This window comes from Strigops habroptila, chromosome 9 (genome assembly GCF_004027225.2).
Source record: "Strigops habroptila isolate Jane chromosome 9, bStrHab1.2.pri, whole genome shotgun sequence".
NCBI classification, from domain to species: Eukaryota; Metazoa; Chordata; class Aves; order Psittaciformes; family Psittacidae; genus Strigops; species Strigops habroptila.
Genome location: NC_044285.2, coordinates 15211954 through 15226292, shown reverse-complemented (window position 1 = coordinate 15226292; position 14339 = coordinate 15211954). Strand labels below are relative to the sequence as shown.

The 14339-nt window shown below is 40.0% G+C and overlaps 1 protein-coding gene across 3 annotated transcripts in view; it reads right to left on the bottom strand.

The window, feature by feature from the left end:
• The window catches only part of RNF111 (ring finger protein 111), a 45479-nt gene extending 38296 nt beyond the window's left edge, over positions 1-7183 (bottom strand). For 2 of the 3 annotated variants that reach the window (XM_030497691.2, XM_030497692.2), the window contains exon 1: positions 6920-7183. Coding sequence is in view for 1 of the 3 variants with exons in the window: in XM_030497690.1 (XP_030353550.1) it covers positions 3028-3041 (14 nt within the window). In the remaining 2 variants the exon portion in view is untranslated. Of the gene's footprint in view, positions 1-3027; positions 3138-6919 lie in introns of all 3 variants that reach the window. The other variant, XM_030497690.1, reaches the window with a different exon arrangement.
• Positions 7184-14339: the final 7156 nt, after the last annotated feature.

The following is a 14339-nucleotide window of genomic DNA, read 5'->3' as shown; positions in this document are numbered from 1 at the left end:
GCTTATACTTAACTAGATTCCAACCCATTGTAAGTATTTTCAGTGGTTAGGCATAAGACATACCTACACTACATACAAATCCAATGCTTTTACACAGAAGACGAAGTTTAAGAGGGACTACAAAAATATTATGCAAATAATTAAGACTCATTAGAATGAGATCATCTGCTGTTAAACATTTAGAAGTTCCTATGAAACGTCCCTCTAATTAAAAGTAGCACTCAAGTTTTCCAAAAAGCAGCAAGATGCAGTAAGCTCAATAAGCATTAGTATTCCTCCTTCCTAATCAAAACATTTTGCCTATTAACCTACAGAATCGAGACTTCAAGTGGAAAAACAGGGTAGTATCTTCTTTTAAGCCATTAAGTCTCAATGAAGAGCTGTTAAGACAACTACCTGAAAACTATAAATAGATATTCTAACTGCCCCACAAAAGTGTGTAACTCTGTTCAGAATCATGAAGTGTACATGACTTTTATCTATTCATGTCACAAATTAAAGACCTTTGATATTAATCATGCTAAGACATATAGCAGTGCAATAAAATATATGCAAACTGGGAAAGTCTCTGAAATTCCTAAGTAAAAACTAGCTCAAAGTTTGAGATCTTTACAGCAGACAAGTTTATGATCACATATAAAAGCAGAACATGTTTGAGTTACAGGAGGGAGTGAAGTATTTTGTCATTAAGAATTAATTCCATTACTAGCAATCAAAAATCATTAAAACACTATAAAACAGTGAAATGGTTCATTACACAATGAACCATTTGCTGTAAACCTGGTTGATGAGTACTTGTAATCTAATCTGTCATTACCTCAAAAATGTATTTTCAGTTACCTTTTAAAATACGGTCAACTCCCTTCGCCATCAAGAAACAACCTCCTTTTTAGGTGTCAGAAAGCACCTTGGTCAATTCTCTCAAGTTTGGCTATGGTATGTACAAGTGCTTTGACACATGACCAGCCAACCACTTCGCAGAAAATGCCTCTCAACAACATGCTTCTTACATAACCCCAAATTACTGGTCTCTGCCCTGTTAGTGCAAAACACACACCTAAACACAGCTAGCCAAGCAGTTTATTCAGCAAATACCTAGACTTCTAGCCAACTTGATGAAAAGCAGTGAACAAAAAAGCTTCATTTACAAAGCAGTCTATTTCTTCATATTCCCCATCTTTGTTTTCCTGCTTCTTTCTCATTACGAACACAGTAACCTCCCTTTGCTTGATGCACTCTCCACCACTCAGACCATAAACACACTTACAGGCAATTCTGATACCTGGTAGGGTTGAGCCTAGAAGCCAGTGCAGACAAAACTGCTTCCCAACATGACAGCTCTCAAGACTACCAAGAGCTTGTGGAACGTGCTGTCATCATGACCTCAGAAAGAACACTGCAGTTCCACTTACATAAGAATTCCATGTATAGACCACTTACATACCCAACCCAACTGCTCACATACAAAATGCTATCAGGCAAGGGAGTATTTAAGACTCTCTCAGAAAGGAAGCTTCTATGAGCTGCATCTGTAGTTCCTTTATTCAGTCCTAAGTTTTACTTTCTTTGCATATGTTCACTGAACTCATGATTAACTTTTAAAATTAATTCCCTTCCCTAATACGTGGCCTTTATCAGATTTTATTTTTAACGTTATTTTTTACCCTAACAAGCTAATAAACAACCTCACTGTTGGGTTGTGCGAAGAAATTTTATGTTGTGTATCCTACTCCTACCGCAGTACTTTCTTTGAACTGGCAAACATGGCTATCAAGAGCTCGAAGAATGGACCAATGAATGAAAGTATTGCACAAGCTGTATTTTGGAACATCAAGTCATTTCTTTACTCTCATTAAAAAGATGTATTTTTATTCTTTCAGCAAGGCTGCTTCATCAGGTAAATCAAGACACCAAGAAACAGCCTAATGAAAAAAGCTTGTAAAATTTGTACAAGACCTTCAGTAAAAGTGAGATAACCCAAGTACTACCACTTCCCTTTCTCTAGGGCAGAGTGCCAAACAAGACTGATTCATGCATGACCCTGACCCAGTGGAGGTTGACAGAGGACCTAAAGCCATTTGAGAAGCTGCACCCCCAACACAATCCTATGAAGATCAAATCTCAGCACTATCATGCCCTTTTTCCAACAAAAATAAAGAATTCGCAGAGCAGTTCATGAAAATAAACCCACTTGTTAGTCTAAAAGGGGCAGTCATGCTCTATTCATTTAATTTCTATCAAGCAGGGACAACTGGTACAATGCAGAGTAAGTAGCAAGTACACAAATATCCAATATTCAGTTCCACTATCGGTAAAACAAGTGCAATTAGACTTTGAAACCTTACTGCATTGTTCTTCACTTTTGGTTGTTCTCTGTTTTCACCACATTATGAGACAAACAGTGCTTTTTTTAAAGCTTGTTTCAACTAGTAAATTTTAGCATACTACATATTGGTCTTTTAATCTTTGCCAGAAAATAAAGCAGTTGATGGTTAAAGCTCTATGAATCTTTATAAAACAGCAACAATCAGAATGTAATCTGAAACTCTATTATGTTTGCTTTGATATTATGTAGCATCAAACACACCTTTATTCACAGAACAATATGAAATACCATTGCAAACCACTCTGAATTTCCACTCTGCTTTAATGCAGCTACAGTGACGACATACTCCAAATTTTTGCACGACAAAATTACCCAAGAATTCTCCAAGCAGAATACTTCTCTTTTGTCCTACAGAAAGGTACAGTATTTCAGATTAACATGCATAGTATTAGTTACTAACTGCATGAAAATGTTCTGGAGACAGGTTCCTGCCTACGATCTCCCAAAGACACTCCGTGACATCAGCCCAGACAGAAGAGTTTGTCTGTGCTTCACAGAGGAGTGCTACCGTTACACCAGCCACAGCAATGCAGGCAGCCTTACTCACTCCTTACAGTCAACTCTAGGAAGCCTCACTGGGTTGAAAAGTCCGCTCTTAAGCGAAACAGCATTATTTCAAGTTCAGTACTACTCTTACGAACCTTTGTAAAGCCATCTCAAAGATAAATCAGACCACAGTGACTGCACTGTAAAGTACTGTAATCAACAGTATCCATCCTCTTGGACCAGCAAAGCATCCTTAATTTTAGCTCTGTAAAAAAAAAAAAAATTAAGTCTCAAGTCCTTCAAGGTTTGTTTCCTCATGCATAAGTCAAATCAGATCAGTAAAGCAATTACCTTGCAACAGAAATGTCAGGCCACCTACAGAACAGCTACAGAATGCCTCTGCAGTGCCATGTTACCTCATCTCATATTTACCACCACTCGATTCTTATGGAGAGACTACTGAAAGTGCCTGCCTTTCACATCTTCTGACAGAATCCAGCACAGGACAGCTACAAACAGAAGAGCTCTTCCCTATGAGTGGATGCATGGCCTGGCTCCAGATGGAATAGACAGAATGTGCAGCTGGAAGCGCCTCAGCTACGAGTTGGCAGGCTAAGAGCAACTCTGCACAGAGGCCTATGAACAAGTTAGTTCTCCCACAATACACTATGAATCAGTCCAAGACCATAAGGCACCCACAGAAATCCAAGCATCAATCATCAGTGAAGCATTAGCATGCACATACCCACCTGAGCAAGGAACCTGTTTGGTTTTGCACAATGGATGCAAGCAGGTGGATTTGACAAATGTGGCGTTCACAAGCACATTCTTCAGTCTAGACATTTCTTTGCTCTGTTCTAGGCTTAAACTCAGTTAGCTATATTACTACTATGTAAATCACGGGTTTAAGACATAAGCATTATGATTTGGCTATCAGGAATGTTTTGGCTTCAGTGAACTCCAAGACAAACACGACAGCAATGAACTTGGGAATAAGGAGTTGTAGCTTTATGAAAAAAAATGACAAAATATGCTTTTTTATTGGAGCTTAAGATCTTTACTAGGAATTCTGCTTCCAGAGAGAGCTAAGGAAGTTCTGAGCTACACAGCCATCAAAAATAAGTTTAAAATGATTTCTTAGTCCCCCCGGCAGTTTTGACCTTTGAGGTACGTGTAACTGTTCTTAATGCAGTGTCACTTTGCAAGCACTTCTAGATAAAGCTTTGAGGAACAAAGTAAGACAGAATCTTTGACACAACTGCTAACAAAAACCTTGCAAGTGAGAATTATGAAATTAACCATTAGGACAGTTTTATGCTGTTCTTCAGGAAAGCTGTGGAAAGTAGGGGATTTTGCAGATACTACACTAAGTAGATCTATCAGTTTAAGAGGGAAGGACAGTGAAGCAGGACTTCTCCATACTTCACCCAGTAGAGCCAAGCAGCAGTGAGTAAAAGCAAACATTTTACCTGACAGCAGCCAAGCATTAGGATGGCACTTTATTAGCAAAAAATATACAAAAGTCTCTTGCTAATACAGTTGTGAACCAGCCTTCGCTTGATAAACATTTAAGAAGGAAGACATCACTTTAATTCACAGTAGTTACTTTTCCAAATACCATAAACTATATAAAACATATAAACCAGCAAAATAATCTTGTTAGCAAAATTTCTGGGTTAGCGAAAGAAATGTTTTCCTTTCTTTCTTTCTTCCTTCCCCTCTGTTCCATTAGGGGTGTCTGCGAGGCCTGACATCAGCCAATCAAAAAGAACACTAATCTAAACTTAAGCCTGCAGGAAGTTCACTCCTGCAACCCTTTGGCTGCGGATACATTTTGTGTTTAAGAGCACTGTAGAATTTGGAAGCAGCTGTCACTTCACACTGACAAACCTTAAGGGACTATGACTGGGAGTAAGCATCCTATCCTTACGTTGTACTTGTGTCCCATATGACATTATTCAATATGCACGTTCCTAATCTCTTCTCAACCTCACTGAGATGCAAACAGCTAAAACGCTATAGATCTGCTGATAAAACTGACTTAAAGGAGGTTGTACATTGTTAAACCTGTTTGGAAACCTTCATACAACATCTGCTTATGGTAAATTCATCTCTGTACTACCCCCATTGTTACATGTGAACTAAACCCATTCCTCATCCCATCCCCCAGAGCCATTTTTCCTCCGTTTATTCAGCTGCCTGACATCAAGCCTCCACAGTTCATCAGCTAGGGAGGGGGGCACTATTACCTGTATCTTTTCAAAAGAATATCCTCACCATTAGAGGAAATATAAACAACTGAAATGAAAGATTCTTCATCTTGGAGAAAAAAAAGCAGTAACTGCTGTCAGCTAAATGTTATTGTAACATGGCCACCTGCATTGAAAGACAAGACTGTTACAACTGATCTGGTTACGAAGGCCTACAAAGTTATTAATTTAAAGTACAAGCCACAGACATGCTAAGATACACTCTTAATACACTTTTATAAAATGCATTGCTTCATAAAAGACACATTTCTGAAAGGTCACAATGTTCCTATCCACATTGTGAAAGGACATGTGAAATATGCATGAATACTAAGAGCTGTTGTTCACCCTCACGCTCCCAATAGTAGACGTAACCACAGCTGTAGCAGCCAGGGCTTCAACCATCAAAATAAACAGACTTTTAAACACACAAGACCTCAAGAGTTTTAAAACAGGAAGTTTGGTGTCTTACACACTTTTATTTGACTAGAGCGAAATGCAAAATATGCACACAGCCTTTTCTGTCTTATAATTCAATAGCTCTTTTTATACTGTGGATGACAGCATGAGACAGGTGACCAGAAGTCCATCCAGTGAACCAAGATCACATCTTTCCCTATCAACTCTTGCACATCCGCAAGAATACAAATTTGAATTGGTGATAATCTTGGCTAACAGTTTTTTGTTTGGGTTTTTTGCCTCAGGTAGTCCCTCTAGCCAACAAAAAGATGAGTAAATGGATGGAGAACTACAGGTATGTGAAATATTAGAAGCTTTAACTTTTAAGAGTGACAAAATATTCCAGTTCTTTAAATAATGATTTTCCCCAAAAATATCTCCTAAATATTCAAAATTAATTTATCTTTGGAATTTTCCACTGGTTAAAACAAAGCCAATGTAAGGCCTTATTTCACCACCTGAAAAACGTCATTTTCCTATATTAGCTTATAATACACATATTCCATTATAATAAATGCTACCAAGGTCTCCATGCCAAGCAGTCAATTCTTATGTCTTTTTTTTTTTTTTGTCAAATATTTGTTTCTGAAGTAATCACATTAAAATCAAATCAAGTCAGGCTACTGCAGCACCATCTTACCTCCTGGGTTATATCTTCTTTGGGAGAAGTACCTGAGTACCAGGAATTAAGGGTCTCCTTTAATCAGTTGAAGCAATCAGGCCTTCTGATTCCACAAAACCATTTTAAGCCATGGAAGAGCTTACTCAACACGAAAATTCTACAAATGTATGCTCGGCTCTAATCACTGAAACACAGACACTTAAAAAAGTACACGGACCCTTAACACCTGCCCACTGCAGCGAGTTACAAACCCACGTCCCCCTGAGGATCCTGGCCTACATTTCTGAATGAACGCTGCTTCCTTGTTTATGAGGCAAAGAAGCCCGACAATGATTGCTGGGGTTTTTTTTAATATGGGGTAAGAAACAGGACCCCAACTTCGCAAACACCACAAATGACGTTATAAAATCCCCTGTTACGCACACAAATAAAACTCACTTCCGTCAGGGAGAATTTGTGACAGATTCTCAAGGAGACAGCCCCCCGAGCAGTGCTGCGCTGCCCGCAGTGAAGACGCTGCTTTGTGCGCCAGCGAGGCACCGAAACACACTGGAACACCCCCCGCGAAGCGCCCCTCGCCGAGCTGCCCCAAGCAGCCCCTCCGGCCCGCTCCGCGGCAGGGCAGCGCGCCCACCGCCCGCTCCCGGCCAGCCCAACCAACACGGGATAACGCCCCGCAGGACGCGAGCAGCACCGCGGCCCCGCCGCCCGCCGTACCTGAGACGATAAGGCCGAGGGGGAAACGGCGGGTGCCGCCGGCGCCCTGCTCAGGGCCGGAGTGGGGGAAGCGGCCCCGGCGAGCAGCCGCATGAACCCGCAGCGCCGGCTGGGGCCGCTGGCTCCGCTCGGCCGGTCCGCGGCCGCCGGGCCCGGTGACACGCCGCGCGGCGGGCGGCGTTTTGTTGTTGCGCAGCCCCCGCCGCTGCCGCCGCTCCCTCCCCAGCGCAGCGCGACACTCGGTGCTGCTTTACAGCAGTCCGCAAAGCGCAGCCGCGCCGGCTCCCGCCCCTCCTTCCGAGAAGCGCCGCTCCCGGCGCAGCGCTCCCTGCCGGGCGGCAGCGGTACCGCAGCGCCAGGCTCCCCCGAGCTCCAGGCGACCGGTACGGCCCCGGCACGGAACCGGCGCCCGCGGCGCTGCCCGGCTGCGGGTGCCGCGCCTCGCCTCTAGATCTCGTACGAAAGCAGCAGCCTCTACCCAGAGCTGTCTGTTCCCCTCGCCCCGCGGTGCCTGCCGCCGCTCGGCCATAGCCCCCGGGCCGCCCCGCGGCGCTGCCGCGCTGTGTCACATCACTGCACGTCCTTGGCCACCGCCAAGCCCGCTGCTCCAGGGACTGCAGTCCTGCTGCACCGTACTGCCTTCCTCGGAGCCAACAACGGGCAGCGGCTAGAAGTGCAGACAAACCGCACCTTCTGTCTTTAGAAATAGGGATTTAATTTGCATTTACTGCAGTAACGCACGTTCTGATTTAAGAGCAGGTGAGCCTGCCCACTGTGCCACATTACTGATGTCAGTAAATCTTGTACGAAACTTCTCCAGCGGAGATATGTGCCTTCTGCACATCCACCAAGTCTCACACCTCCCTAACAGCACATGAAGCATCACAGCCTTGTGGAGTCTCTCAGTCTTTATTAACTTCGTAACTGCTCAAGTTTGCCAATGGCCATGCTATCTTTCTGCCGGAGAAGACTCTTCCTCAGTGTTGGTGCACTCAAAACAGTTCCAGCTTAAAACACCGGATAGAAAAGGGTTGTATACTGTCAGTGACAAACAGATACATAAACCCAAGATTTCAGAACAGAAAGCTGCAGTCTGATCTTCCAGTAAAGATCTGGCTCAGAATGCACTGCCACCGCAGTCAGCAGTATACAAGGGTTCTTGTTTTGGAGGAGCTAAACAACCTTCATGCATCATTATGAAAGAAGTGTTCATTGGGAAAAAATGCGTTTTGAGACTACTAATTGAATGAGTTTCTGAATGGAATTTCCTTAAAGCCAAAGTGGAAGAAATAACACAGAAATTATTTCTCAAACAAGGTAAAAAGTCTTTAAGGAAAGACTCTGTTTCAACAAATGCCTACCTCAATTAGTAATACCCTCAAAAGAACGTCTTTCTAGGGGCAGGAAAAAAGATTGCTAAGCAAAGGAATAGCCAAATGTCAAAAAAAGTAGAAGCAAAGCGCAAAATATGCTACATCATATAAATGATATGAAAATAAATTTTTCAGCTTTAATGTGAGAGCACAGGAAAAAGTGAGACCCACAGTGAAGGCAGAAAAAAGATCACAGGTGATTTCCTGTGGTTCGAGAACCAAAATAATAATGCATTTCAGTTTTCAATAAAGAAAAAAAAAAGCAGATCATCCAGCATTAAGTTGTTACCTTTTGTACATAGGGGGTTTTTGGGGTGGTTTTTTTTTTGGTGTTTAGTTGTTTATTTGTAAAAAAATCAAGCACACACAATGCCCCACATCCAGCCAGACGATGACATTGGGCCACATATGAAAAACAAACAACACTGAAAGGGGAGAATGGGGAGCAGGATAAAAATCAGAAATTTAAGTACAATGCTCAAAAGCAGATAGCAACAGCAGGAAGAAGGTCGTATCATGTTCAACAGAGGTCAGTAATGGCTCGATTGTGCAAGGAATTTTAATGGTTTTTGTTACTGACTGGAATGAAAGTTGAAATAAAAATCTGCTGGGGGGGGGGAGAGGAGAGACAAGACAATACATGGGAAGAACTGAATGACCCTGAAGACCAGACTAATAGGAGCAAGGTTAAAAAAGTAGGGTGAAACATAAAGAATGTGCACTTAAATGTTGACTAAAAGTATTGGGATATGTTGGGTATTTGTCAGGTAGAAGGCAGTAGGATAAGAACTTCAATATACTCTAATTAAGAAAATGACCAACAGCCAACAACATGATATAGGCATGAATAAGCAAATATGTCTGTGCAGCATTTTAGTCTATTTCGGAGAGAGAGGTTTCAATGCTATTGTAAAAATAATTCCTGATGTAGTCTTACAACTGCTTTATCCAGCTTTTTTTATATGTATTCTGGGAAGATGAACTCTAATCTTAACAGGACACTCAAGGGAACATAGCATATATGCAAGGAAGCTAATGAAATCTGGCTGGATTACCTTAAGAAATGAGACAGGAGCATTTTCTGTAAGCTGATCAGAGGTTAATACCAACTAAAAAACCCACATATGAACTAGTTATGTATTTACCTATTTTCTTAATAATTGTTCTGAGTGCCAAAGATGACAGAAAGGTCGTTCTTGGCAGAGAAAATATAGTCACTCTATGCTCACCAATTAAAAGACATACAGAGACCATTTCCAAAACAAAACACAAGGGGCTATAGAGTGGCTAGAAATTTCAGTTCACAAATTAAAAAGCAATGCAGGGTAAGTATAGATACTTAATTTTCTCCCAGTGCCAGTCCAAGTGGCCAGATAAGTGTTAAATGCTTTAACTGTACATCATTTGGTAGACCTTTCCTCCTTGGGTAAATTAAAATAAAGACAGAATTTCTAGGATCTTTATTAGCTATGATTCCCTAATTCCTGCCCCACTATAGGCTACCAGCTGACAGTAATCTAGTAAGTTGTGGGCCAGCTCACCCTTTAATTAACACTTGATAGAAATTAGTTTGTCAATTACTGACTGGTTATTAACATAATTTTTAAAGAAAAGTGATGGAGAAATGCACTTCAATACCCAGAATTATTCACAATTACTTTGAAATAGTTTATTTAAATGTTTAACTTCCACCTATGTCCTTTGATACAGCTATTAAAGTTATTCCTGCCATTATTTTAGGATCTCACAAAGACAGATTAGTGATTCATTTAAATCACTAATGCAAATTTCAGAATAGCTGTCAGGTTATGGCGTCATCAGTTCATATCGAACTCTTCAACTTCTTCTAACTAGAGGAAACCAAAACCACTTATACGTGCACCGCAGGGCCTGGCAAAACTAAAGACAGAGAAGAAACTATCTTATCTAAGATAAGATAAGCTTTGATCTTAGATAAGATCAAAATCTGCCAGCCACCAGGAGGCTGCACTTTACATTTTTGGCAAAAAGACAAAAAACAAAGCAAACCCCTATCTGAGGTACCTTCAGCAGCCTGGCTTCATAGTTGGACAGAGTTCTATGCAGAAGTGCTGTATCAGTTTGCTCGCTTACGAATGAAAAGCTAGGCACAGCTTTTTCCAGATGCACACACCAGCTTCTGGAACGCAGTCCCACTGGGCACAGGGCCAAGATGCAAGCTGCACACTTTCAGAAAGACATGTCTTTGATCAGAGCTCTTTTAACTCCAAGCCCGGTAGCATCCAGGACAGTAGGAACAGTATACTGTCAAATCTCCTGCCTATACACAGGACTATCTATCTACTGTCACAAATACTGCTTCTGGAGTAGCTCAAAATCACTTGCAGCCAGGGTATGAGCCCAAATGAAACAGCCCATTCTTGACATTTACACCATCTGTAGTCGTGTAGATTTAAAATGGACCATACTTAAACATTGATATAAATGTGTTCAGTCAATTTATAGTTACTAATAAACTGTAAAGCCTCTTGCGGTAGTAAGTTGTGAGGATAACACAGAAAAATGTATCACAAAAATGGGATTGATATTCAGATGACATAAATTGCCACAGCTCCAATCAGTCCAGATGAAGATCTTACCGGTGAAAACTGGAGAAATAGGGAAGAGATTAAAAATGCTGCATGATTTGTATAATGAAAAATTGCTGTGGGAAACAAGAAAAGACTAATGCCTTTACAGAGTCGAAAATAAAACTCAATAGCTGTCTGTCCTATATGTTTTATGATGGTAAATACGGGAAATTTTCTAATACAATTGATCTAAGAGCTTTCAAAAGCTCTGGAAAATAACATGCAGGTAACTCTGCATTTTAAAGATACATGGAAGAACAAAATACCCTACATTACAGTAAAATGTAGATACAGAAATGACCCACTAGTCACTCATTTAATTTCTTATTGTACAGCCTCATAGGGATTTGAAAGGTTAGAAACAGCATTTTCGCAACATGTTACTTTCAGAAATGATGCAAATTCCTGCTAAGGTCTCAAGCAGTTAGATATTCTAAGTAAGATATTTCAAGTATTTAAATTGTCGTATAATTATAAAGGTGGTATATGTAATTACTTAGAACTAACAAGTTTGTTGACAGTATTTTTAATGGGTCTTTCTCTTATCAAAAACCAAATATGTCACCAACCTGTTAATAGGAAAATCATACGAGAAATTCCTTTACATTCTTTCAGTGCTTGTACATTAATGGGGACAAAGATATTTTTGCACTTAAACAATGAATCATTAGCTAATTTTAGGGCAATTACCTTTAAAACAAACAAAAACATCCTGCATTTAATGATCTGATTTTGCACCAAGAAATTCAACAGCCAATTCCTAGCATGTAGATGCACTTTCAGCAGTAAAGGAAAATATTCATGTTTGATTTACAAGTAGATCCATGTTCTTCTGCTTGCTGCTCTGTAGAATTACGACCTTCTACAACCTTGTTTTCTTCTGACTGCTCATCAGAAAACTATGTATTTGGAGTGCAAAAGGGGTTTTTTTTATAGAAGTGATGCATATTAAATCATCAGTGATTCTTAATCTTAAAATTTATCTATTGTCAGCTATTCACTGAAAAATGTCTCAAATTGTATTATCCATTCTTGTTTTGTCTGCAAAGCAGAGAAACAGTGCAGCAAACATAACAGTTAATAATTTTTAAACATAAGCTTGGTCAGAGGTTTGAATACAGTCAGATTGACACCAGGAATTACTAAAAGCAAAGTTTGGAATTATAGTAACCATGTAAGGTAACATGAGAACTGGGACAAAACTTGGTGTCTTTCAAAGTAAAAGAGACTCTTCCTGTTGTTTTCAGTTAATCCAGCATCAACCCAATGTCACACTCTTTTTAAAAAAGGGTTTAGTTACATCCAAAAAGGAACTGAGTCACTGCATCATTTATTGCTGTAATAACTAGCTTTGATGTAGTCAGCACCCAAACTAGAATCCAAAATACTGTATTTGAAACTTGGATTTCTGAAGCAAACGAACAAAAGCCTAAAGTTGAAAGGAAAATGCACATTGAAAACATGAGTTTTTAAACCACCAGTATGTTAAACAGAGAACAGAATACAGGTTCGCGGATAAAAAGATCAGTATGTCTCAAATGAGACAGGAGCCTGTTTAACTGTAGGTACTTTATTTGGAGATGACCTTCCAGTACCCTCAAGCCCTCCCCTTTCCGTAAACCAACATCTCTCATAAGGGGATATGGACAAACGGGTGGCTGTGCAAAGAGGAGAAAACTGGGACAGGCTGTCCAGTGCTAGCTGAATGCTCAAGCCAGGAGGCTTCCTCACGAGAGAAAAAAAAGGCAAGAACTACTTCTCTATGTTTTAAAACCATTGACTATCACTGCATTTTTACAGAGCCCAATCACATTAAACCTGCACAGACTATACCAACTGCATTACGCCATAAAAGAAGATGAAAAGCTAGTGTTTGGTCCTTCATTATGCTTCAGTGTAAGGCTGGCAATAGGCTGGTCAGCACTGTTGAAACCAGGATAATTTCCTATGCAGAGAAAAACAAAATGACAGAGCAGGTGTCTCACATACAAGACAAGACAAAAAAGAATTTACAGGAGCACAGTTGTGGACTCCTGTCTTTGTTGTCATTTAAATATAAATATCTGAGCCAAACATTTCTCCTCTTTGGAAGTCTATTACCATTTCCTAATCAAACTTTATCACAAATTTCAGAACCTAGCGGTATAAAACAAGCTTGTCTTTCAGAAAGCTGTAGTTGTTCCAAGAGACTACAAAAGGACAAATACAGTATTTTTCTTAAAAAAAAAAAAAAAAAAAAAAAAAAAAAAAAAAAAAAAAAAGGCAACCAATCAAACAGAAACCACCAAACCTGAGTAAAATTCCTGGACAAATTCAAAATATTTGTAGATACCTGGAAAATAACAAAGTGACAAACAACAACCAGCATCATTTGTTCATGACAATCTATAAAAACAGCCCAATTCCCATTTATGGTTCCACGCACATGAGTAAACTGAGAATCTTCACTTCAGTGAGTCTTTTGACATTCTGTTCCATTGACATTTTCAAAAGGAAAGTAAGGAAATTTGATCTGGACAGAAACTACATAAATCTGGTGCAAAAGAGATTGTATCAGAGGATCACCATTAGTAGTTTACTATCAAACATTAAGCTTATAGCAAATAAAATTCCTCATACACTTCAATACTGTAATATTGTAATAGACTTGGAGGATATGCTTATAAACCCACAGCTGACACCAGGCTGAGAGGTACTACAATATATAGAACACAAGACAAGAGTTTGAAATCACTGCGGAAGGTGAGGTGGGAGGAGGAGATTCTATAAATGCTAGTGCAAAGTTCTGCACTTAGCAAGAAATAATCAACTGCCCAGAAAAGAGATATTGTAATAAACTTGCTGAAAAGAAACCAATAGGTAGAGCGGATCACCAGCAGAATATGACAAGTTTGTAAGGTTGAAAAAGGTATGCATCCTACTGAGATGCATAATCAGAAGTGTGGTCACTCAGATAACTTTGAGAAGCTGTGGAAAGACTGGACAGGAGCTAGAGGGGTGCAAGAACAAACGGTCATGTGCTTCAGAACTCTGATTTAAAACAGAAAATAATCCATGCTTTTAATGAAAATAAAACAGACAACAAAAACATGGTAATAACCTTAGTTTATGTAAAAGGATGCTGCAAAAAGAAAGGGAACGCTGTCCTTCACAGTCACTTTGAACAAGCAAGCTAAACTGCAGCAAAAGGGATTTGAACTAAACATTCAAAAAAAGGATAGTTAAGGACTAGACTAGGCTGCCTGAGAAATGAGTGGAATCTGTGTTTTAGACTTTAACATCACCTTAGGTAAATATCCTAACGTCAATGTTGTTTTCATAATCCTGCCTTGAGGCAGGAGGATGACCGAGAACACGTTTTAAGATCACTTTTGGCTCTGTTGGCTGTTTTCTTATTTGGGAAGTGGGTTAAGTGTACAGCTTTGACATCTGCATTAC